The sequence below is a fragment of the Cydia amplana genome, chromosome 15 (assembly GCF_948474715.1).
Source record: "Cydia amplana chromosome 15, ilCydAmpl1.1, whole genome shotgun sequence".
Lineage (NCBI taxonomy): Eukaryota > Metazoa > Arthropoda > Insecta > Lepidoptera > Tortricidae > Cydia > Cydia amplana.
The window spans coordinates 1437950-1463895 of record NC_086083.1 but is presented as its reverse complement, the minus strand read 5'-3'; the positions used below and the strand labels follow the sequence as shown (position 1 = coordinate 1463895).

The following is a 25946-nucleotide window of genomic DNA, read 5'->3' as shown; positions in this document are numbered from 1 at the left end:
AAGTCACTAGTAAATTGACATTCAGACACGATATAAAATATGGCGGTTTGTTTACATAGTGAACAAGTTCCATAGAATGACACTTTATAATATGTAGATAGGTAACGTAGTAAATCACTAGGAAACACAGTTTTGTACTCGGTTTAAGTATGTATTTTGTGACCTAGTTATGGCCAGCACTGTACCTACCTATTTCAAGGAATTCAAGTGCTCGAGAACAACATAAATTTTCACCCATCCAGCCTTCACTTAGGCAATGGACGGACGCGAAGTTTGGCGCTAACGAGATCAAATGGGTCTGCTAATTTATAATTCACGTTAGTTCGTAATTTCGCACCTTCGCTGTTTTGGCGGGGTTCCAGATGCGAGCGGAACTTAATTTTATTCATTTTTAAGAGCTCCAGATAGCAAATTTAAAATTAACTAAAGTGTATGCGGTTCGGAAAGGAATACCTATACTTAGCTCTAATCAAGTAAACAATCAGTTACCAATAGTTAATTACTTTCAACCCTGTGGGGGAAGTATGCTTTACTTTATTACTGTATTAGTTCAAAGGTCTATGTGAACTTGTGAAGTCCCCGAAGTCGCATTGTACCAGCGAGGGGACTATAGGACTATAGCCCAAACCCTCTCGCGCTGCTCGTGCTAGTCGTGCTTGAGTTTCTAGACTCCTATACCCGAGAGGAAGTTGGTTACATAGTCATTTTAAGAGCTTTCTTTTATAATGAAAGCAACGTTGAAATAACTTTGAGAGTCTGACCTTTCGGAAAGGTACGTGTTAGAATAAATTAGCATGTTGACATTGCTGACGCACCGGAGGCTGTGACGCGCACGTCATAATCTGTTATTCGTTAAACGTTGGTTATCAGCGCATTAAGACTGCTCTTATCGCTGTGTGCTCACGGGTACTCTCTCAAAACATTCATTAGCGTAGTTTTAAAATGTATAAAGGCCGGTGTAACTTGTGACTTGTGAGCCTGTCTTGTTGGTACTTCATTCTCTTTCGTTCAGATTCTGTATTCATAAATTCATGCCTCTTTTGCTTCAATATTTCTGATAGAGAAGTTTCATCACGCCCCGCGATTGCCTTAAATTGGTTGTTTAACACTTATGCTAAGGAATGTCCAAATTAGCTAAAACCATAAATGGCTCAACAATCACGGAGCGTGGCTGTAAAAAATAGGTTTGAAGAACCTTTATGAATAACAGAATAACGATTTAACCATGGTTTTAACTAGCTTTGGAACCGAACCTAAGACTAAGCCAGGACGTTTGTTCTCAGAAATGTGCCACATTTATATTTGGGTCTATCGAAAGGCTCAACCCTTCATTCCCATGTCAGCCTAATAGTGACAAAATTTCTATCAACTGATATTTTACGTTGAGGATTTTACGACTTAATTCTTAAATTCTAAAAGAATGGCGAAATTTTGCAGAAATAAGTGCAGCTACAAGAATAAAACGCTCGAAGAATTACCATTGTGTGCTCATTACAGAAGCCAAGATCACTCAATTGGTCCAATTCTTACGCATTCTTCGCGTGCGGTCTTGTCTTTTAAAATATCCGTTATAATAACTATACATACGATAGTGGTGCAAAGCAACGTCCTTGCGAATTTGCGCCCACGCAGACTTTTGCTTTTAACGCCCCACATGGCCAATGACGCTTAGACGTAGCCTACATTCGGTATCAATATGTGGTACTAGTACTCGGTGTCACAACTCGATGATGTAGTGGCGGCGTGTCGCGTCATCGCGTGCTATGCGCGGATTTGTTCGTAAATATGAATAGCAATGAAAACCCGGTACCAATTCCATTCGCATTATATTTCGAAGTATCCAAGAGGGTTGTTATTGTTACTGACAAACACTAAAAGCAAAGACAAGTGTCGTGTCTTACAGGGACCTAATAAAGAACCTGGCAGAGGACCGCGAAAACTGGCGCATACTCCACCGACAGGAGCCATGCTCTTGAATTATGATGATGACTGACAAACAACTCAGCGCTGCAGCCACCGAGCTGTTGCAATATGCTGAGCCTTTTTTAGAGCATTAATTGTTTGCACTAGATTGTTTAAGTAAATAAATTACTTTTCACCTCAGCAGCTCGAACAAGGGTACTTTGCTACTTAAGAACAGTGAGCAAAATCGCATTTTGCTCACTGAGTGAGACAAAATGAGCAAGATGCGATTTTGCTCACTCAGTGAGCAAAATGCGATTTTGCTCACTGTTTTTAAGTAGCAAAGTACCCTTGTTCGAGCTGCTGAGGTGAAAATTTAATTGTTGGTATATCTTAAGAAAACATGAGTGAATAGAGGTAAGTGATGAAGAAGGAATACATTTTTCGGGTTCTCTAATATGTTCTCACTGCTGAGGTGAAAAATGTTGTGTACTACACGAGATCAAAGTTATTTACATCTCGTGCGCTTTTGAGTCCCTTACTACGCTCAAGATTCTAAATTAGAATCTTTCGCTTGCACGGGACTCAAAATAAGCACTCGAAGAAATATCAAACTTTGATCTCTTGTTGTACAAATAACTATTTCTTTCATCAACTTTCCCTGATTCAGCACCAGTAAAGAAATGTCTAGAAGAGAAGCAGGATTGTTGTAACGTATTTCTTTGACAAATAAAGGTTTAGGTAATGCAAGGAAAGAACCATCAGGGTCAGTGAGAGGATATTATTTATCGTTTGCGCGTCGTGCGTTAGTCACCGTCTACATTTTCGTCCCACCTTTCTGAATGGTCGCTGCAATAAATTTAATAAAGCTATGGAGATGTTGGGTCATTGCCATTCGTCATATATCATTTAGAACACGTCATGTAACTAATTGTAGAACAAATAAAGTCAGTGCCAATAGATTTTGAATGGAATATGTAAATCGGGACGTATCCGAGAAAACTACCAACTCAGTCCTGCATGCTTCGTCTTATTTGCGTTTTCTCGAAAGTTGGTGGCAAAGGCGTCACAAGAGAAATCTTCTTGAGAAAATTCGATGCGAGTTGTGAAGAGAGTTTCTCATGTAAATTGGTTTAAACTGTATAGTGTTAGTTTAAATAGGTACAAGAGCCGTGTTTATAAAGCAATTAGAAAAGTAACTACCAACTTGACAAGGTAGACTTGTTAGCCTTGTTACCTACGTATTTATTAATTCAGCAACAATAGGTACAGAAAACAAGTGACATTCGCGAACTTTGTAGCGATAATCAATATCTACAGTTGTTTTTGCTTACGTCATGCGTTTTGGCAATGGAATGCTGATTCAAGCACTCCGTTAATGTTTTACTTCACCGTTTGTAGATATTACGAGTATAATATAAAGAGTTATACCTAATTATAATTGTGTTTCATATTATGTAGTTTAAGATCTGAATTAGATTTTTTTTTCTAACTGTAATATATTAATAATTTGTATTTACCGTTCAATCGCATTTATTGTTACTGTACGTTTATAAATGTAAGAAGTAATAAAATTGATATTGGAGAGTAGGTTTTACCATATATTATCAACACCCACCCTTAAATATTGCAGACATACAATATATGTATGCCCAATTTCAACTGCATTTCCATGTTTAAAATATCGGGCTTTTAAAAGGATATATCGGTTTCTATTTGCATTCCGAATAAAATGACTGCAATTTTAAAACAAAAAGTCGCATTCACTGCGAGCCTCGTGCCGATATAAACTGAATATTAGTTCCGGTGTCCTTTTCCCGGCAAGAACATAAAAACATAAATTCAGCATTTTGTGCAATTTTAATAACGGCTCAAAGCTACGGTTTTAAAGACAACAAGCATTTATTAGGATTGAAAATGACTGCAGGTTTTTAGAATAAATGGGGCATAATATAATGGGTCAGCTCATCTTGAATGTAGGGCGCCTGCACCTTGGGGGGCTGCAGTTGCAGTTGACTAGCCCTGTCTCGGCAGTAGTTTTTAAAACTGCTTATAACATTCATTAAAATACATCTAAAGAGCAAGAACGCATGCTTTAGACAGGGACAATAAGATTCGCTTGTCAAACATCTGTAAAATACATCTAAAGAGCAAGAACGCATGCTTTAGACAGGGACAATATGATTCGCTTGTCAAAAATCTGGACAATATGATTCGCTTGTCAAAAATCTGGACAATATGATTCGCTTGTCAAAAATCTGTAAAAGAGTCATAATAGTAAGTCTACTGAAGACAAAGTGACCAAGCCCTATTACAGTGTTGGAGGCCGGATTGAAACCGGCGTCTTCCGCTTACGCGGCTAACGCCCTGGACCCTGGCCCTGGACCTTACGCACTGGCCACGACATTGCGCGACTGGCTTGGGCCACAAAACAGATACTGTATCTGTTTTGTGCTTGGGCTAAGGCGACAACCACCTGAAAAGCACGTGATCGTGAATTGTGGGAATCTTTAGGGGAGGCCTATGCTGAGAAGCAAGACCATTAAACAATAAAGTTTACTAGTTTTAAATTTTTACGCAATATTAAATATAATAGTTCAGTTAGTTAATCGTAGATTTATAAGATGCAATGTAACAAACTTACAAGATGGTTAAATAAAGGCTTATTATTATTATTAAGGCGACAACCATAGGTTAGAAAACGAGACACAACGATCGGACCTTTCGATCCCACCTATGGTTGTCGCCTTATGGCTCCTCTACACGATGGGCCAGCGCCGGCCACTCCAAGGGACGCTGCCATGCGGTAGAATGAGATAGCAATATTACTTGCTCCCTCTAACGCACAAATGCGTCCCTTGGAGTGGCCGGCGCTGGCCCATCGTGTAGAGGAGCCATTAGCCGAAGCCAGTCGCGCAATATCGTGGCCAGCGCGTCAGGCTACCCCGCCACGGCGGTACCCGTTCCAAATTCTCGAGTAAGTACATATATGCAATTTTAGAAAGACCAGAGGCCCGTTTCTCAAAAGCTTGTAACTTGTAATACAAGCGGATGTTACTTTTTGACAGCTTTTGTTAGAAAGCGACTTCCACTTGTATTACAAGTTACAAGCTTTTGAGAAACGGGCCCCAGGCGTCTTTGACCAGCTCTAAGGACGAGCAGTACAGTACGTGCTTGTACTTCCTTTCCTTGGAACTATTTTCCGGTCTCTCACTGATTTGTTTATGGCGTATTTCCTAATAAAACACCTTATGTACCGCAGTCGTCTAATAGATTACTATGGCCAACGATGGTCTAGCACAATATAATTAATTGAACCAGTATGATAACCTTAGTCATTACTAGAAGAAAAAGTTGTGCTCAATTTTGAACAGCTCGGCACAATCCCTCTAAGCTAACTTTACACGGACTTGAACAGGGAGTGACATTAAAAACGTCATATTTTCATAGAAACTTGACATGAATGATGACATTGCCAGAGTTAGCATGGTCCGACTACATATAGCTACTTCTTCTGCCGAAAAGTTAGTACTGTCAGTACATACTATTCAATCATTTATTTATTCGGTTACTAAAAGTTATAGTAGGTACTGTAATTAATTAAAATTTCGATGTTCGATTTGTACAGATTAGAGTTTCAGAGATATAAGCTACAAAAATAGATATTATCTACACAAAACATGAAACCTTTTCTAGTAGATAAGATAATAATTTTAATATCTTTCGCAGTATTCGCACTGCCCTATACGAGTTAGCTAATAGTTACTATCAACAAATAGGATTAGATCAGCCATACTCTAAGTGTGTTCCCACCCCTGCAGGGGTTCCGCAAGAATTTAGAACACTATGCTTTAGTCGCCTCGAAAATTTTTACTATGCCGCCACCGTATTGTAGGGTTCCATCAAGTATTTCGCTTTCCGTCAAAAAAAAAAGATTGAGAACCGCTGGATTAGATCACAAAAGATAGCAAAAAGTTTGGTTGAACCAAAATTCGTATTGATCTTTTATTGGCATAAAAAATGCCCTGCATCAACTGGAAAAGAAATGAGTAATAGACCGTCTTCACATTGGATGCGGATCCGCACACCGCTCCGGTGTGCAAGCGGAACATCCAGTGTTGCCAGATGAAATCTGAAATATTCAGTAGAAAAAAAATCGTTTTAGCAGTAGATAGGGGAAAAAAGCAGTAGATTTAAAAAGTGATGTCTGCAATAGGTAAAATTTAAAATATGTAAATAAATGTCATACAAGCATAACAGATCACTACATTGTAATTTTTAGTATGGCGACTAACAGATATAATAATAAAAACAGGAGCCGATACAGGTTAAAAACGGACTTTCGTGCCGTTAACTCGGACCTTCAAGACGTGGACTGGGCCTCAGTAACAAAACATAGTAATCCCGATTTGGCAGCGACTGAACTCCACAAGGTGTTAAACACAGTAATAGAGAAGCACACCACTAAAGTACGTGTAAGTAGGAGAAAATTCACTTTAAAACCCTGGATAACTCCTGGCCTCATTAAATGCCAAAAGCATCGCGACCATTTGCACTTAGAATCAAAAAAACATCCTAATGACCCTGTGCGAAAGTTAATTTACAAGAGGTACAGAAATTTTCTAACAAATTTACAACATAATTTAAAAAATGAGTACGACAAATCACAACTTGATAAAAACAAAAACAACCCCAAAGGCCTCTGGAAGGCTATTAAAAGCATCGCTGAATACCCAAAAACCCAGTCAAAGGCTCTGGAATTAACTAAAATAAAACCTACGCCTAGCGAGTCTTTGGACCACTGCAACGAGTTCTTTGCAAATATAGGAAAGAACCTAGCCAACAATTTACTCCTGCGCATGAATAAAACAGAACCCTCACTCCTGTCCAGTCTGCATCTAACTCCCTCGGTGGCTCACTCATTCTTTTTGCAACCTACAGATGAGCAAGAAGTATGTAAACTCATGGGTCTCTTGCACAATGACAGCGCGCCTGGCTATGACAACTTTAGCCCTTCGTTGCTAAAAGTAATCAAACCTAATATACTCAAACCACTAACTCACGTTTTTAATTTAAGTCTCATGACCGGAATATTCCCGGACGTATGGAAAAGGGCGGTGGTCATTCCGTTGCATAAAAACGGCCCTAAAAATCTCCCCGAAAACTATCGGCCAATCTCGCTCTTGCCGATTTTTTCAAAGCTGTTGGAAAAAATTGTCAACCGTCGCTTAATCAACTACCTAGAGCGTTTTTCTCTGCTCTCAAACTTCCAGTTTGGCTTCCGATGTGGTAAATCGACAGAGGATGCTGTAGATCTCCTAACCAGGAAAGTGACTGAAGCTCTAGACAAAGGCCAGAAGTGCGTGGGCGTATTCCTTGACCTCGCCAAAGCGTTCGACACAGTGTCTTTATCCATACTTCTGAACAAGCTAGAGCACTATGGCATCCGGGGGCTACCGCTTCAATGGTTCCGTAGCTATCTCACAGATAGGTATCAGAGTGTCAGGGTCGGTGACTGCCTAAGTAAAAGCTTGCCAACAGTCTTCGGGGTACCTCAAGGAAGCGTACTGGGCCCAACGTTATTTGTCATTTACATTAATGACATCTTCTCTGTTAGCACTAATAGCCCTATAGATAATCTAATTTGTTACGCAGATGACACAGCTGCCATATTTTGCGGCAACTCATGGGCTGATACTATGCGTAGAGCTAAAGCAGGTGTGAATGCCCTAAAGGTCTGGTTAGACAATAATTTACTATCCCTTAACGTCAAAAAGTCCAAATACATCTGCTTCCACAAAACTAAGGCCTCCGAACCGAATCACGAAATGCCGTTGCGTATTAGATGCTTCCACAACTCAGTCTCTAATAACATAAGTGAATCGATCAGCCGTGCAGACTGCGTACGTTATCTAGGCGTGGACATCGATCAACACTTCTCTTTCAAAGAGCATGTAGCATCTCTATCGCAACGAGTCAGGAAGCTTGCGTATGTGATGCGGCTAATTCGTAATTGTGCCGACGAACGGGTTCGAAGACTAGTATACGTTACATTGTGTCAATCTATATTGGGGTACTGTATATCGGTATGGGGCGGGGCAGGTACTTCTATGATGCTCAGTATAGAAAGGGCACAAAGATCCGTCTTAAAAACATTGTATAAAAAGCCCTTTCAATTTCCAACAGATCAACTACTTACACAATCCAGCTCGCTTTCGGTCCGGCAATTGTTTATCTACAGGATAGGTACGATAATGCATCGAAACACGATAAACTCGCCCAGCTTCGCAACCCTTACCAGCAAAAGGACTTTTCGAGTTCCACGGAACAAAACGCAAACGCCTTATGCACGTCGCTTTCCGCAATTTCTCCACCCATATGTGTACAATCACATAGCAAAAATATTCAGCGTCCAGAACATGACACTCAAGGAATTTCAGAATGTTGTCCGAAGGTGGCTAGGTTCTCTCTCTTACAAGGAAACTGAAGAGGTGCTGAAACCTTTGCAGTAAAACACATGCAGACTCACACTCTCTCACACACACAAACACATACACACACATACAACACACACACACACACACATGGACACGTGCGCACAGAGTAAAGTGCATAACCCACTAATTTTTATAGTTATTAGTCATTATCTGCATGTAAGTTAGCTTAATTAGTTTAGTTGCCCACCTTAACTTAAAGTTTAATATTCATAATTAACTGGTAGTATTGTAAATTTATACTATCTTGTACTCGTATTATAGCACCACCTAGTTGTTAATTCGTTTGGCTATTACTGTCTCACCACAGTCCTCACGACACAGGCTTGACCTAGTGTGAGGGCTACTGTTAATCCTGTAATGTAACGTGTGTATTATACATGTATAATTACCTACTTTTGTCAATCTTGCTAACTCTACTTGGTTAATAAAGAAATTTTGTATTTTGTATTGTATTGTAAATTATGCTCTGACCTGACACCAACCTCCCATAGAAAATTTGTTTTTTTTTTCCTTTTTCTGCTGACAAACTGGGCGTAATGGAGTATAGCTGGCAAATCAAATTGTCAGTAACAGTAAAATGAAGAGTATCATTCTGTCTCTTACGTCTGTTATTATAATTAATGAATGAGCACAAGTTTTTTTTCTACTCATCATTCGCTTGCCCTTATCCCATTCATTTGGGGTCGGCGCAGCATGTTTTTTTTTTCCATACCTCTCTCTCGCCCGTCATCTCATCATTCACTTGCGTTCGTTTCATATCATCTCTCACACAGTCCATCCACCTTTCCTCGGTTTTCCTCTCCCGTTAATTCTCTCCACATTCATTCGTAATACCTTTCTCGTCACATGACTTTTATCCCTTCGCATCACATGCCCATACCACGCTAGGCGATTCGCTCTTACTTTTTCTACTATGGGTGCATCTTTCAGGCTTCCTCTTATACTCGTATACTCATTCCTTATCCTATCCATTCTTGTCACACCACACATCCATCTCTTCTCATCCGTCACCTTTAGGGTCCAACACTCTGATCCATACATGACGACAGGTCTTATGATGGTTTTATAAATTTTACCCCTCGTTTTCTAAAAATCAGTAGCTCACCAGCAAAAAGCAGTAGATCAGTAGATATTTTTAAAATCAGATAGATTTACTGCTTAATCAGTAGATCTGGCAACACTGGGAACATCGCTATATACGTGCATAGCGTTGTCTCGCTCACATACCGGAGCGACGCACCGCAACGGTGTGAAAACCTCATAAGAAACATCTATACGTTCAGACCGTCGTCCGAGGGCGTTTTTTTTTAAGTTGTCCCCTAACACTTTTTTTTTCAAATTTGGGATTTTTTATGTTATTTCTACTCAGAATCACGAGTTCTTTCTATCCTAATAGGAGAAAAAAAGTGTCCCAAAAATTCCATACATTTTTCCGTTCCGCGACCGCCATACAAAGTCTATAAAAATGGTGACGGAATGGAAATAAAAACCTTAGGACACTTTTTTTCTCCTATTAGGATAGAAAGAGCTCGTGATTCTGAGTATAAATAACATAAAAAATCCCAAATTTGAAAAAAAAGTGTAGGGGACAACTTAAAAAAAACGCCCCCGACTAGTAACACAGAAATCACAGAATAAATAATAGTACTAGCTAGGTACAGAAGACTCACTCGCTAACAAAACGCGTCAGTTACGATCAGCACAGATATGGCCGCCAGGTGGCGACAGCGCCACGCGTGGCTTATGGCTAGCCACCAAAATTGGTGTAGAACGGATGTACTTTTAGCTACCTGTAGCAAAGCGACGAAATCGCTGAGTGACTTGAGTGAGCCACGCCTGCTAGTAGGACAAAGCAGTCGGACTACGTGGCCACAGGGGGATCTACTCCGATTCGTCCTTATCAAAGTGCCGCTAGACTCAGCAAACTTGAAGTCAATAAACTGCCGACAGTGATTAGATTATACTCCGAGTATCAACAACACTTTGACCATCGTTGGACCTTATGCCATTGCAATAAGGTATACGAATAGCCAATAAACAGTGTGGCGGAAGATACTGGCCGCACACGAGACATTCGACGATTTATGACTCGTTTTACGTCGTCCGGCTACGTTTATAGCTCAGTGGGATTTGCTAACCTTCCTGCCCTAGCCCTGAACCTATTGAATACGCAAGAGTGATTCGTTTTTAAGATTTTTGGGACGACGTTATACTATACGATTTAAGATTTTAAACTAATATCGGCATTTAAATAGTAACTACTGTTTAAAATGGGGTAAGTATGTGTTTACCATGCAGGTAAGTTAAGTTTAGGTAGACTAATATTTTTTTCTGAATCGCGTCGCTTATCGCTGTAACGAATGTAGCAGATGGAAAAAAAAGTAAGTACCTATAAATGCAACGTAAACAAAGAATTGTTTAAAAAATCTTCATTCACATGCGATGGCCTGTTCACTATTTGTTGACCTTTCGTCGCTGAACTTAATTGCGTTTAGTTGACAAAACAAGTTTAAGTTAACGTTTAATATGTATTTAATCGATCTAGGTTACCTGATTCATTAGTTTTTGTGCTTGTATTAAAATTTGATGATAAACACGTTCAGAAAATACTACTTATTTGACATAAAATCACGCCTGTATCACAACAAAACGGGGTACTTAGACAAAGATCATTACATGCTACATTAACCATGGAATTATGGACACGGACAAGTGCGAGGTGGAATCACCCACCGAGGGTTCCGTACTTTTTAGTTTTTGAGCAGTTTTGCAGCAGAAATACATCATGTGTGAAAATTTCAACTGTCTAGAGTGTCTAGCTATCACGGTTCATGAAATACACAGCCTGGTGACAGACAGACGGGCACTGGAGTCTTAGTAATAGGGTCCCGTTTTTACCCTTTAGGTAGGTACAGAACCCTAAAAACAACTCTCTTATTTAATAAATAAAAATCGGCCTATTTGTTAAATTTGGCCATTGTATTAGAGTACCTATCGTGAAAAAGCACCTATATGATTAAAGTTTGAATACTGTAACGTGTACCTAATTTGTGGATTAAACTGTATAACAACATCGCCATCTAACCCCTACATAGGTATTTTAATGTCCGGGAATACCCAACAGGACAAAATTGGCCAGTTTTACGACAAGTAAGTACACCCGAAATCAATGAAAACTACTATACAACATAGAGTTCCGATTTAGTAGATAATAACGTATTATCTTCCTAGCTTTGTCCCAGATTTTTGCCACGGCTTGAGCCGCCTGGGTTCCGCTTGGCAACTAATCACAAGACTTGATGTACATGTACCTACTTTTTGTACTAGTAGTCCGCTGGATTACAACTTACAACCAATGTTATTTGTTGATTCCCGCACGTCTCCTGTCTAATCTCATCTTCACCTAGTGTTCTTGTTTTTAGTACCAAATGGTAATGCAGTGCAGTAAGTATACATTTATTTCCACTTCATGATAGTCAAGTAGGTAAGGTAAAGTTCAGAGTATAGACAGACAGGCAGTTACAAGTAAAAAATATGACGCCAGACAAGTAGTATAATATTCCGATACGCATGCGGGAGTCTCGGAAAGTTAAAAGTTCAGATGACATTCATAGAAGCCTGCATGGAGCCTATAAATAGCCGTGTATTTATTACTTGCTTATTTTTAGAAAACTGTCGAAGGCGTAAAGTAATGCTAGAGTGGAGATGAGACGCGGATTTTATAATAAGTTGAGTTTTAGACACGCCTACCTGTAGATAAATACCTAAAATAGCCGATATCGTTTGTATGGTGATTGTAAAGTGTAGTTCTAGTTTAAAGAGCGTAGGCGTTTCGCGAAACTTACCGCGATACGGACCGATAGCGATATATGAGTATGATTGTACGTATACATATAGTTACGCTTATATAATAAACAACTAGAGCGCCCGAAGTAAGTAATATCCTTAGAGACTAGTTCAAAATAAACAATGTCAATTTTATACCAAGTTGCGTTCCTTCGGCGTCGTAGACGACATTTACCGAAGTCTCAGACTCATAGGAGTCATTGTTATTAGTGCTCCATACAAAACTTTGCTCACGGGGCACTTATCCGATCAATTCGTTCTTGCAAATCCGTTTAATGCGTTTTTCTCAAAGACCGTTCGTAAATACCTAAAATCTGGAACAGTTGTAGCAACTTCTATCACTATACCAAGAGAATAGACACTCGTAGTTAGATATGTGCTTGCTTATACTTTACGTTTAAAAGTTTGAGCTTAGAATAAAATTTGACTAACAGAGCGTTTCGATGGTTAAAATAGACGGGCACTAAGTAATACGCTTCTAAGTGATCTCTCGTATGTTTAATGTGACGATCTACAACGAAGGGTGGTCTAATCACAATTTTGTATAGCCAAGCCCGCTTAATACGATCACATTTAAGCTTGTGAACCTTCTTAAATTGTAAACTGGCCTTTAGGTACTGGCCCCGTAACCAACATGCCAATCGCTAACGCTACGTAGCGATCGAAACGCAACTGTCACTGTTGCACTTATATGGAACAGTGATAGAGAGACACACAGCGTTTCGTTGTCGAAGCGATAGCGATATTAGCGATTGAGAGCTTGGCTAGGCCGGCTGTACGGATTAACTATCTTTACTATTAACTCGTCTACCTGAGCCAAGAAGCCTAGCGAATGCAGGGCAAGGCTAGCTGTTTCCCAACGTACACGTTATGGGTGGTCGATGCAGTCTCTCCGCGCTGTTCTAACAACGTTATAATCTACGAGTGCAAGAGAGATGCGAGGGTGTATTGTGAACGGATTGCTTTTCAACAAGACTTCAGCAACTACTAGAAAAGGACCAGTGTAAGACGATCTTCATATTGGTTGCGGAATCAAATGCAGAGCGAAAGATGATAATAGGTCATCGACAAATGCCAAAGGAATAGAAAAAATGTACGGGATGAGACAATGGATGGCTGGTGTGAAAGCGAGACGTACATATATACGTGCATGGCACTTTCTTGCTCACACACCGGTAAGGCGTGCGGATCTGCAGCAGTGTCATGACCGCGTATGGCTGAGCGCGCTATACTTCTTTAAGAATCTCTAGTTCATGTTATATTGGAGCTATCAAAGATAAATCTTTGTGAATTATAACGCGAAGGCGGATAAATTTAACTAAGTAGATAATAAAAAGTCTCGTGTCGAGGAAAAGTCACGTGCGTTGCGAATGTATTAATAGCTGACCGCGTAACTATTGAGTGCGGACAATAAAACTCTTGAGCGAACCAGAGCAATGCAACGATTCCTAAAGTAAAGATAGGCCCGTTCATATAATTCCGAACGAACATTCTCGTTTGGTGAGCACCAGTGGAATGGCACAACGCGATTGGTTGATGAGTTCGCATCACGCGCGCGATTGGACGACGATGCGTGTGCGTAAGTGCGTGTTGGGATAACTAAAAGGGATGATTGCGCTCGTAGTGGCTTCATGATAAACTTAGGTAATTAAAGAAACCACATTGAAAGGTTCATTAAAATATACATTTTGGTAACTATTTGCAATAAACTTTCTTTAGTGTCCTCTCTTCGTAACAGAAATTCCGAGACTCAATTTTTTAATGAGAATGAACGGTGGACCAATCAGAGACACAAAATTCGTCTGGGATTTACGAGACTATAGTTAATATTTTAATAACCTAAACTGCCAGCAATTTAAGACTAAGGCCATAAAGCATCGCTTGTTCACTTCATATTTAGCTCGAAACTCAGAGGGCCTACCGCGAACCACGTTCGACGGGTTGCCTCTCTGTCGCGACTTTAAATTTGTACGTAAGTGTGACAGGGAGGCAACACGTCGAACGTGGTTCGCGGTAGGCCCTCAGATCACTTGCCTAATCCCAATGACGTCTATCTCAGGACTGGCCTTACGGGCAATAAGAATATTAAGAATGGGGCATGAATGGGGCCAGTACAGCAATGTGACACCGTTACAATGCGATTGGTTGATGAATTCGCATCACGCGCACGATTGGTCGCAACTAGTTGCGTTACACTGCACGATTGGCTCGAATTTGTGAGTGACACCGATGCAGAACCAGTACCATTTTTAGATTTTTTAGTGCCTGTAAGGCCCGTCCTGAATATACGTCAATGCTTAATCCGTGTTTTTGTATATAGGGATATACAAAAACACGGATTGTCCCAATTTATCCAATCGATCTCTTGTACCATCACGCTCCGCGATTGTTGCGCCATTTAGGGTCCTAGCTAAATTGGTTGTTCAATACTTACACTATAGAATTTCCAATTTAGCAAAAACCCTAAATACCCTAAAAAAAACAAAGAGGCGTAGAAATCAAATTCATTGACGGTAGGCGACTTCGCGATCTTCGTAAACGCTTCATGATGCGTCTATTGATGGTAATCTGAGTCGAACCGAAGCACGAACGAAGTTAACTAATTACAAAAGTTAGACGAACTACCGCAATTATCTAATAACTAGACTTCATAAAGAGTTCGTTAACTAATATCCACTGGCTAATGGTTAGGATTATCTCCGAAACTACTGGGTCTAAAATTTTGAAAAAATACTTAAAATAGTTCTTTAGCTATAGATGACAGGAAACCTATTAGAAATGTGTAGTCAAGCGTGAGTCGGACTTAATGTGCGGAACACTTGGAACGCGAGACGGACTCGCACTTGGCCGGTTTTTTGTATATCGGAGCGGCCTACGGTGACGTTACTAGCTAGGTATAAGACAATATGCTAGTACTATAGTCGCAGAAGCGGGTCTAATCGTGATATCCATCATCCGACAGTATATAAGGGCTCATTTAGACGATGCAAGAACTCGCATGAGAGTTTCATTACATTGCGTCATTTGATCGGTCGGCTGAATTGATGTAACCTCAATGGTCCGCAATGTAACTTAAATCGTATACGAGTTGCGCGCCATCTAAATAAGCCCTTAGCCAATACGTGGAGCCTACGTACCGATCACAATGCCTTGTAATCGCGGATTTCATCAATCATGGCGTCCACCCACTACAAAAGGCCGTATCGCGTTGAGTCCTAAGGTTTCCTCTTGTTAAATGTAATGTACGTATAGTAGGTACAACTAAGAACATAAATATCTAAACACTAGCGGCCATTCACACGAGGCTGAAAATAAAACAATCCAAGACAGAGCCAAGATAGGTATTAAAGTCATTAAAACAGAAATGGTTCTCATTTTTAGGATTCCGATTATATTTAATAGGTATTAGTGCAGCGATATTCATGCGGCCGCCGCGCTTTCTTAGATGGCCCTCAGGTGAATCCTTGCCATCCGATCACCTTCCAAGTCCGAGGCTACAAGACAAACCCGTCTTTGCAGCCCTCACAAAAAAAGGTTTTGTATAGTTGATTTAGACGGTGACATTGTTATTGGATGTAGTGGATTATTAGCCTCGTCTAAACACAATCAAGTATCAAGTTATGAACAGTCAGCAGCAATAGTTGCTAAGCGGGTGAGGTGTTCAATATAATCTTGACGCGACTTTATTGTTAAGAGAATAAGAGCGCATCAAGGTAATTATGAATGAATGAGGCCTCGCCCGCTTAGCTACTTCTTCTGCTGACTGAACTTTGTTTGAAAGTGCTCATTTCTATTCCTACTTGATTACTTGAATAAGACAGGCTATTGAGGGACCAAATCACCAATCGAACTCGAATGAGAAGGCTTCCGTTTAATATAAGCGATAACTGCTAAGCTTTGACAACTATATTTCCTGTTCAGGATCCTAACGACAAATCGCCGGGAACTGTGACTTGACTTATCGCACGAAAATCAGAGAATTCAATATGGAACTGATTTTGCGCGAGATTAGTGAATACAATAAATGTAGCTAATTTAATTATATGAATGGCCGCGACCGTTCGTGGACTTGGTGGTTTGTCGCGCGATAACGACTATCGGCCCGATAACGCGGAACGTGCGATTTGTTGTGCTTGTGTTGTTAATAATACTTAATAATAAAATGACAAATTAGCATATACATATTTGAAGATGTTACCACTTGTAAAATTATTTACTGATCGGAAAGATCATTTAAACACGACTCTTGTGCGGCTTAAATATTTTGTGATATTATAAATAAAAGCAAATAAGGAAAACGTTCGTAAATATCCAACTCTCTTAATTTTCGGTATTTAAAGTTAAGTAAATCCCTATTTGGGTACTTATGTATATGTATGTCGTTTTCCATTCGTCTAGTTTATTAAATCAGTTATTTTAGCTAGGAATTTAGCTGTTTGTCCCGTGTGTTCCACCGCAGCATCGATACTTTCGAATAATCTGAGATTATGATTTAATGCGGCTTTCCATAGAGAAGGGTCCCTAATGCTTTAACTGCAATAAGGACCTTTTTATCAGAATTTCAGATGAAAACGTCCTTTTTCTCTTGAAACATAAGGACCCTTCTTTTATGGAAAGCCACAATCTAAAAGTAGCTATGGTTCCATCCATACTTGTTCACTATTAAGAAAAACCTGTTTGTGTTTAGAAAACGTGATAATGTAATTAATACGACACCGATAGGACACGAGCGTTGCATTACATTACATACGGCTCATATCATATCACATATCAGTTGAAGCATAGGGCCTCAAAAGGGCTTATTTCTCTATGAAAATCATACAAAAATAAGCCCTTTTGAATAGACACTCTTCAGATGCGCTTCTAGATAAAGTCTCTACACATTAGGATGCAACCGCTTTAGTAATTAACGTGATTAACTCAAGGCTAGTACTAATGTAGGTAATATTAATTACTGCTAATGTTTTATTGAGAAACTGGCTGTCGCTTTCTGATTCGTCGAGATAAAGAGTGACAGTACTAGAGTGGTACTAGAGGGTCTAGAGTAGAGGTACATATTTCATTTTAAGTAGGTATTTAAAAATAGCTAAGTATTAGGTACGTCGTCGAAAGATGACTTGCCAGACTTGCAAACCAACACGACGTTTTTTAAACCACAAGCGGGTACAAACATCTGCATAGTTCGTCGTTAGTAGATATTTAAGGTGATAAATATTATAAGTCATATTTTTATGAGTGGCACGTCGTAAATATACGGTAAGTACCTATCGGTAGTAAAACGTAAAAATAAAAGTTTATAAATCGATATGTTAACTAAAATGACTATTAAATTTCAAATCTTCACGATTTAATTCATATGCTGCATTTCACAAGGAAAAACTAGAACAACATAACATTACATTATTTGGTGCATCGCCGTGCCGAGCCAAGAAAATTCTAAGTGCAAGAATGAGCGGCGGTGGACATTACGGCGCGCTTCCGAAAGCACTTTCGCCTACACTCGGGCCGAGTCGGCCATCTTCGCTCCCCACAGCTGACTGGGCCAATGCCAGAGCGAGCGCGCGATAGTGGCGCCGCGCGCGCGAGACAAGGACCGCGCGCCGCGCAACTCCCGACGCCGCCATTAATTTCTTTCTAGTGCCCGCAGCCGTCCTAGTGACAGCGTACTTCAATATCGCGAGAGCTAAAATTCGTTTTACTTGTGAAATTTATATATTAAATAGTATGCAACGGTTATAAAAAGTGTTGTGAGCAAATAACGAGTGTGATTTTACAATGATTACGCGAGTGTTGAATGCGTAAATGCGATTCGTTCGCAGTGAAGTATGTCTGGTTTAACAGTGTTCGTTGTCAACACAAAATAAAGAGGATTATGCAAGTTGGAGTAAAATGTGGACGGTTTTTAGGTAAATGTCGTGTTTTATACACATTTTTATAGCTTAGGTACACATATTCAGTGATATTTGCGTGCTAAGGAATGGGAATTATCTTGTACAAAGGTGAGCAAGTGAGCGAAGCCTAGATACCTGCTATGGGCTGTCTTGTCGTTCCGAAACATGCAGTACAATAAGAATGACAAATACTTTGCCGTTGGCAACGGCCTGCGTTAAGCGCTATGTCTAATTAGTAATTACACAAAAGGAAGTTAACAATCTGTTATTATGTAGGTATATTCGTTTTTATAAGTATTGGTTCGCCGCAGCGTCGCGTAAGTAGGCACCTATGTCATGATTTGGCATGAAAAATAATAAAAATAGAAAACAACGATAAGTTATAATTCTTAGTGGAGTAGTAATTACTGAAAGGGAAAATATAAAGCCAAAGGTTGCACATACCTAACCTACCTTAGTAATGATTTTACTTAAAAGGCGTCTTGTCTGTGTTTTAATTTTAAGCACAAGTCCTATTTAATAAATCGGATAGAAATATAAAAAGTAGGTGAGTTGACCGTGACGTCACTGTGTAATGTTTCATATAAATTCCATATTAGCAAATCGTTTTGACAGTTCTAAAAAAGAACTATACATTTGACTATATATAGTTCGTTTTTTTAGCATTAGAAATAAGGTAAACAATCTTGCTGTGTCTTTTTATAGAAAAACACGTTTTAAAAATAAGCCACGGCAAATATGTAACAATTATGAATCTAATACGATCATTTATATTCTTCTGCTTTCATAAGTAGTAGTTACTGATTTTTAAACAGCGTTTTTCAATTAAAAGACATGTCAAGATCGCTTACCTTCTTTCTAATGCTAAAAAAAACGAACTATAGTAGGAAAATACCCTATTGTTCTGAGCGTCAAGTTTAGTTCAAACAAGGAAATTAACAGTAATTAGTAATGAATATGGACAAGTTGGAAAATATAAACCTGTCACGTGTCACTAATCAGCGTAAATAAGCCTAACGAGCACGTAATAGAGCAAACATTTTTCTTGTTTCAGTAAATAATACTATGCAGGTTGTAATAAAATAATGCAGCGCCTGCTTAGAATATTGGCGCTGGCAATAAGTTGGTCGGTGGGGGCCTCGGCGTGCCGCGCGGGGTGCTCGTGTTCGGCCGCGCGCCTGGCGTGCCGCGCCGCGCCGCTGCCCGACCACCGCCTCGGGCCCGACGCGCTGCCCGCCCAGCCCGACACCCTCCAGAACCTCTCCTGGACCGACTCGCAGCTCCAGAGCGTCAACGGCGAGATCTTCCATCTACTCAAACAGCTAGAGCAAATCGACTTGAGCGGAAACGAACTTAAAAGAACCGAGCATGGCCTCTTCACCGGTCTGACGCGTCTGAGATACCTCAACATATCGAGGAACCGCCTCGAAGACATCCCTCGATTCACGTTCGCAGATCTAGAGAGCCTGGAAGTGCTCGACGTGTCGAGGAATGACCTCCACGTCATACCGTACCAGGTGTTCGGGCCCTGCCATCGCCTGCAGTACCTCGACCTCTCTTACAATAGGCTAGCCACTTTCATAGATTTTTACTTTAGACCTAATCTTCAACTGAAAACACTGTTCCTAAACAATAATAGCCTAGTCAAAATTACATCTAACGCTCTAGTCGACCTCAAGGAATTGGAGACGCTCGATATCTCTAGTAACAAATTAGACTACTTCCCGAAATTCTTTTTCGATAGATTTGTAAGCTTGAGAGGGCTCAATCTGAGTTACAACCACTTCCAAAACATATCACAGGATGCTTTTAAGAATTTGTGGAATCTGAAGTGGCTAAATATGGGCGGCAACCGGATGAGAATGCTGCCGCCGAAGCTCTTCCGCAATAACGAAAACCTGAGAACTCTCTACCTCGACCACACAGAAATATCGGTCATTGAGAACACAAACTTCGAAGGCTTAAGCGGACTACAGCGACTTTACATTAGAAATAACTATTATTTACGAGAAATAGAACCATTCGTGTTTCAGGACACCGAGTCTTTGACACATCTGGATATAAGCTTCAACAGTTTAACTAATTTGCCGTTATCATTGAAGTTGTTAGATAAATTAGAAGATTTTAGAATAGGGGGTAATTTGTGGGCGTGCGATTGTCGGATGGCGTGGTTCGCGAACTGGGCGGACAGGAGGAAAGGGATCGTCAAGTCGGACATGAGCTGTAGAAATACGTATAAGAATGAGATGTTGATTATACTGAACAATACAAACTGCAAGCCGCCGCAGCTAGTCTCCGCTTCACCGCTGATGCTGTACAGGCTGCAAACAGATGCGATGCTGGAATGCAAGTTCCACGGGAACCCGCCACCGTCTATAACCTGGGTGACTCCGACACGAGCAGTCTTCCATTGGAACCCGGATCCGCAGACCCCAGACATATTCCACAAGCATGGAACAGCACACGACAAGCACTACAGAACTATAGACAATACGAAATCTCGAGTGAGAATCCTCGACAACGGTTCCCTAGTGATAGGTGACATACACAGAGAAGACAGCGGGACGTACCTCTGCTTCGCTTCGAACCCGTCTGCGAACGTGTCTGTGGAAGTGGTTTTAAACATAGATCCAGTGACGATGTATGAAATTAAAATCTATAGTTTGATGTGGGGTGCGTTTTGCGCGGCGGCGTTTCTGGCGATCACTCTACTGGTGCAGGCGCTGCGTTACATATTCCGCAGGTTAGTAATAAATGATTTGGATAAAGTTACTCGCTCTTGTAAATTGTTAATTTAGTAAATTTTGACGTTTACTTTATGTTTGTTTATTTACTCGGGCAGCCGCGGAGCAGTATTTGCTCCGGCCGGCTGCCCGTTTGCATTACATTTTAAATCACATGGCAAACAAGCTAAATCAACGATTTCATACATTTTCTATTAAGAAACTTCTGTGATTTATTTTTCATTTCTCTTGTATTTTTGTTGTCCAATGGGAAAACTTGAACTTACACACAAACTAAAATATTAATGCATATGTATTACTCATAGCTCGCCACATCAATCTTAACATGGTGAGAATACAATATCCATTTTCTACAATTCATAATTATTTTACACGCTTTAAAATTAGAATGAAATATTTACTTATTTGGTCTCACAGTAAAAATAAAAAAATGGCCAAACGCAACAAAGGTGCGTTTGGCCATTTTTTTTTACTTTTCGTTTTTAACGATATGACAAATATAAGCCACAAATCAAGAAACTCGTTGTAGAAAAAGATTACTCACTTTATAACACAAACATTACCTATATTATTTATGGCTGTAAGGCTTTTGACAGTTATTGCTCAATACGTTGTTATACAATCCATAAGATAAATGAAAGTAACACCAACGGATAATGATATTGTTAGTCAAAGCGTTATTTAAACTAAAACAATAATATGTGCCTTAAAATGTGCCTACTTTGCTATAAACTATATCACAACCTCATTTAAATAATACAACATGATAGTATTACTCCTCCCATCTTAAATGCCGGCAACGCACTTACATTACAAGTATTACAACCCCTCTGGTGTTGTGGGTGTCTATGGACGGCGGGAATCGCTTACCATCAGGCGTTTCGTCTGATCGTTTGCCTTATATCATAAAAAAGTAGTGATATGATAGGCAATTTTGCCTATCTTAACATACCACAATATATTTTCGAGTAAAGTAGGCAAATTTTACGGTAGTGGAAAATGTTAGCATTGATATTTCATAGGCATATTTCCCCATCGTCTTTCCCCACACACGAGCTTGGTGTTAAGTTGTTAACAAGCAATAATCTCGATTGCAGGTTCCGCCTGATGGAGACATGCTGTAGCTGCTGTACGTGCGTGCGCGTCGACGCGCCGCGCTCGCGGCAGATCTCCAACATGCTCGACAACATCGAGCAATACAAGCGGCAACAGCTCGAGAAGTTACGAGAGAACTATGCGGTGCAGGTAATTATTTCACCCCTTAGGGCTTCAACTTCAACATTTATTCAGCAAATAGGCCACAACGGCACTTTTACACGTCAACATTGAATTTACATACAAGCAAAATAAAAATAATAATACATCAACAATTATTAAATACAACTACAACTACCAAATCAAACTAACGTAATACAATTACTTAGAGATGTATAAGGTCTCTTGATGTCGAATTACATAAAAAAACTATAATAATAATATTAAAATAAACTACATGACATTAAAGCTCTCCAAAGGGCCTCTACGTGTTGGATCTATATCCCCACGCAAGCCTATCAAAAGACCGGGATTTATAGGCCCGTGATCCCAAAAAAGGAGATACAAACAATATTAAAATAAAAACAAAACAGATACACGGAAAAAAAAAATATACTTATTTAGAGGTGTAAATGTCTCTAAGTGTCAGAACTAAAAAATAACATAGTTTATCAAATTATCCTTAGAGATGTATAGCCCCCATTTAACGATGCGAGAACTCGCATGCGAGTTTCATTACATTGCGGATTTTGATCGGTCGGTTGAATTGGACGTAACCAACAATCCGCAATGTAACTAAAATCGTATGCGAGTTCGCGCGCCGTCTAAATCAGCCTTATTCATTCACATTTACAAACCTGAATTAGTTAATTATGTGACATTTCTTACAAATACATAACTCAAAATGAGAGATTAATAGTTAACCAATAATAGCTAATTAGGTTTGTATCCGCATGTGTAACGTCATTGTGATGGCGGGGTCTGCCTTCCCTGTCTTGCACTTTGTCCTGTTTGAAGTGTCGGCTTTCGAGTAAATACTTGATCATAATAGCTATTATTAAAACGGGGCATTTACCGTGTATTTTTGCCGATATTTGGGCACAGTTGCACATGTCATCTCGGTTTAGTAGTTATGTAAATGACCATAGCTTGAAATCGTCTTCATCATGTACTTAAAAACACCTTTTTTCTATTCAATGGAAGCACGCGTCGAGTCATTACGTAGTCTTATTAACGTTCATGGTCCCTAGAGATCACTATTATCGGTCTTACGAGGCGCGCTTTTATCTATCCTGTCCTTGTGACAGGCTATAAATAAATCTACTTCGGTTGGCCTTCATAAGTACATCGCACCCTCGAAGATTGGCTTTTTAATCAGGACAAGGGTTCACTTTGTAAATTCGATACAATCTTTAAATTGCGAATTTTCTCTCTTAAATTTAGAAGAGTCATTAAAAGTGACCGTTTATATCAACAGGTGCATCGAATCAAAGAAAACTGCACACAGCAGATGGATTGGATACAGAATAGTTATTCTTCACAAGCCACACATCTTCGCAATATAAGAGACATCGGCAGTAATCATCTGTCGTCTATGAGGGATCAGTACCATGATCAGGTAAGAAATCTAGCAGTGATTTTAACGTCTTAGAAATATCCCGTGTAGAAGGTGTATTTTTTTATGGAATCGGATGGATGTTGAGTTCGCGTTTGTGTGCAGGTGAAACGGGTCCGCGAATACTCGACCGGGCAGCTCAACTGGGTGCGCGAGAACTACGTGTTCCAACGCAACAAGATCCGCAAGTTCAGCGCGCACCAAGTCCTCCGGCTGCGGCAGAGCTACAAGTACCAGCAGCAGACGCTCAACAAGGTGCTCGAGAACCTTCCCTCGCTGTACTTCGACAACTGCCGGTCCGGGTCCTGCGGGCGGAGCGACTCGACGGCGCTCGACCCCGACATGGAGCACCTGGACACGTATCTGAAGACGAAGCTGGAGGCGCTCGCCCGGCTGCCGCCGCTCGCGCCGGACTCCGAGAGCAAGGTGTCCGTGTACTACACGCCGACGGAGCGGTCGCTGACCTCGCGGCGCGGCTCGCCCGAGCCGGACGTGCACATAAACATGATCGAGCCGGAGGCGACCACGTCGCGCTGCGGGCTGCCGGTGCGCACGCGGGAGTACGCGGGGGCGACGGACGCGAAGCCGGCGAGCGAGCCGCTGCTGGGCCGGGGCGGAGGTTCGGCGGCGCGGCTGACGTCATCGGCCAGCTCGCCGGAGCTGCGCGCGGCGGCGCACGTGCAGGCGCGCGTGCTGCTGGCCGTGCAGGCGGGCCGCGAGGGCCGCTTGTAGTACAGGCTGCTGGCGCGCCTGCTGCCGCCGCCGCCGCGCCTGCAGACCATCGAGCTGCAGCCGAGGGGACTGTCGGGTACTTCTAAGTGAGCTGTGATAGACTGTATTTGAAATTAGCCTTCAAGTTTCTAGTGTAAATAAGTCTCCGTTTCTATTGTTTCCGTTTTGATGTTATTGGGGGGAGTTGCGGCGTGTTGTGTTCGGCCGCTCCGGGTTGCGTTCATATCGACTCTAGTAAATCTCTCGAGAGTGATAAAGTTAAGTGATGATTATATTTTGTGACATTTCGTACATAGTATACAGTGATATGCCAAATACTAAGATCCGGCGACGATTCATATTATATAAGGTTTCTTAATAGAAAATATACAAAATATTGTTGAACATTTTCTAAATATATAAACAGGAGTAGACGGCTAATCGTGAAGAATAAAAAAAATATTTTTCAATGTATTTTTGTGGTTTTATTCGACGATAAACCTACCGAGATACGATGATTTTCTAGAATTAGATCTTCATTATATATTTAAAGTAAATTTTCTGCAATGAAGTACGGCAATAGGTACATAAATTTACCTCTCAATTTAACATAGCTTTGCAATAATATAATTAAATGCATAGCTTTTATAAGTCATTCGATACTTGATGTAGGTATTTGACTTAGATTGTTAGTATTACTTATAAGGCGTTTCACTGGGCTTATGCTAAATCAGCGTAAATAAAACGCTAAGTTAGTAATAATAATTTATTGGCACGATTAGTAACATAAATAAAGTATTCGAGCCATGCACATATTCAACATAATATATTTGTAATGTTAATCCTCCGTCGCTGCAATTTGGTGAAACCTAACATAAAAAGTTAGATTAGTATCGCCAAATGCATATTAGATAAGAGAAGATATGTACATCGATATTAGAACTATTTTAGCGGCACCCGTTCACGATGTGTCGTGACGAGTGGCGACTAGTGCAGTATTTAAAAGAAAAGTAGTTAATTACATAGCTTAAAAGCAAGAACCTAATTTTATTAATTCTTACAATCCAGAAAGTTAAGCATCTAAAACTTGACAGTTGGGATTTCTGTTCGAATATGGTAGGTCCAAAAAAAGTTGCCGAATAACAAATGTCATTAACACATTTGATAAAAAATGTTTTAGACCTTTCCTAGTTTTTAGTATAATTTTAAAGCGACCAACAGGCAAAAATAACGACGAATAAAACTATGATGTCGTGAAGCCATTTTATAATGAACTAGCGACCCGCCCCGGCTTCGCACGGATTAACAAATTATACAAAAACCTTCCTCTTGAATCAATTTTCATATTTCATTTTATTTGCGTTAAGTACATGTACATGCAAATATGCATGCACTCTTTAGTCTTTCTATTAAAAACAAGCCTCAAAATCCGATGCGTAGTTTTAAAGATCTAAGCATACATAGGGACAGACAGACAGCAGGAAGCTATTTTGTTATTTTATACTATGTAGTGAAACGTCAAACTAGCACTAAAAGTGTCAATTGACCGTAAGTGGATTAAGACAAGAGGCCAACCGGCAGCCACCGCGAAGTAGGGAGGGGGAGGGGTTACAATTGACGTTCCTAAGAAGCCATATTCTTTCAGAAGTTACTTATTATCAAATTTATCAAATATCTTTTTGTTTCAGTTAGTAATAGAATAGAG

The 25946-nt window shown here is 40.3% G+C and overlaps 2 protein-coding genes across 4 annotated transcripts in view; one reads left to right on the top strand and one right to left on the bottom strand.

Moving 5' to 3' along the window:
- The window catches only part of LOC134654439 (cytokine-like nuclear factor N-PAC), a 75550-nt gene that overhangs the window by 29055 nt on the left and 20549 nt on the right, over positions 1–25946 (bottom strand). The gene's annotated exons all lie outside the window — the stretch shown is intronic.
- On the top strand, positions 17866–24284 carry LOC134654431 (leucine-rich repeat and immunoglobulin-like domain-containing nogo receptor-interacting protein 2). Its single transcript, XM_063509871.1, has 5 exons — positions 17866–18151; positions 19191–20879; positions 21978–22125; positions 23393–23533; positions 23636–24284. Exons 2-5 carry the CDS (start codon positions 19222–19224, stop codon positions 24260–24262), a joined length of 2574 nt encoding a protein of 857 aa, XP_063365941.1. The 5' UTR covers positions 17866–18151; positions 19191–19221; the 3' UTR covers positions 24263–24284.

Coding starts and splice junctions, on each gene's coding strand:
- LOC134654431 (XM_063509871.1), top strand. CDS start 19,222: ATGCAGCGCCTGCTTAGAATATTGGCGCTGGCAATAAGTTGGTCGGTG. Junction 20,880..21,977: donor CTGCGTTACATATTCCGCAG/GTTAGTAATAAA, acceptor TCTCGATTGCAG/GTTCCGCCTGATGGAGACAT. Junction 23,534..23,635: donor GGGATCAGTACCATGATCAG/GTAAGAAATCTA, acceptor GTTTGTGTGCAG/GTGAAACGGGTCCGCGAATA.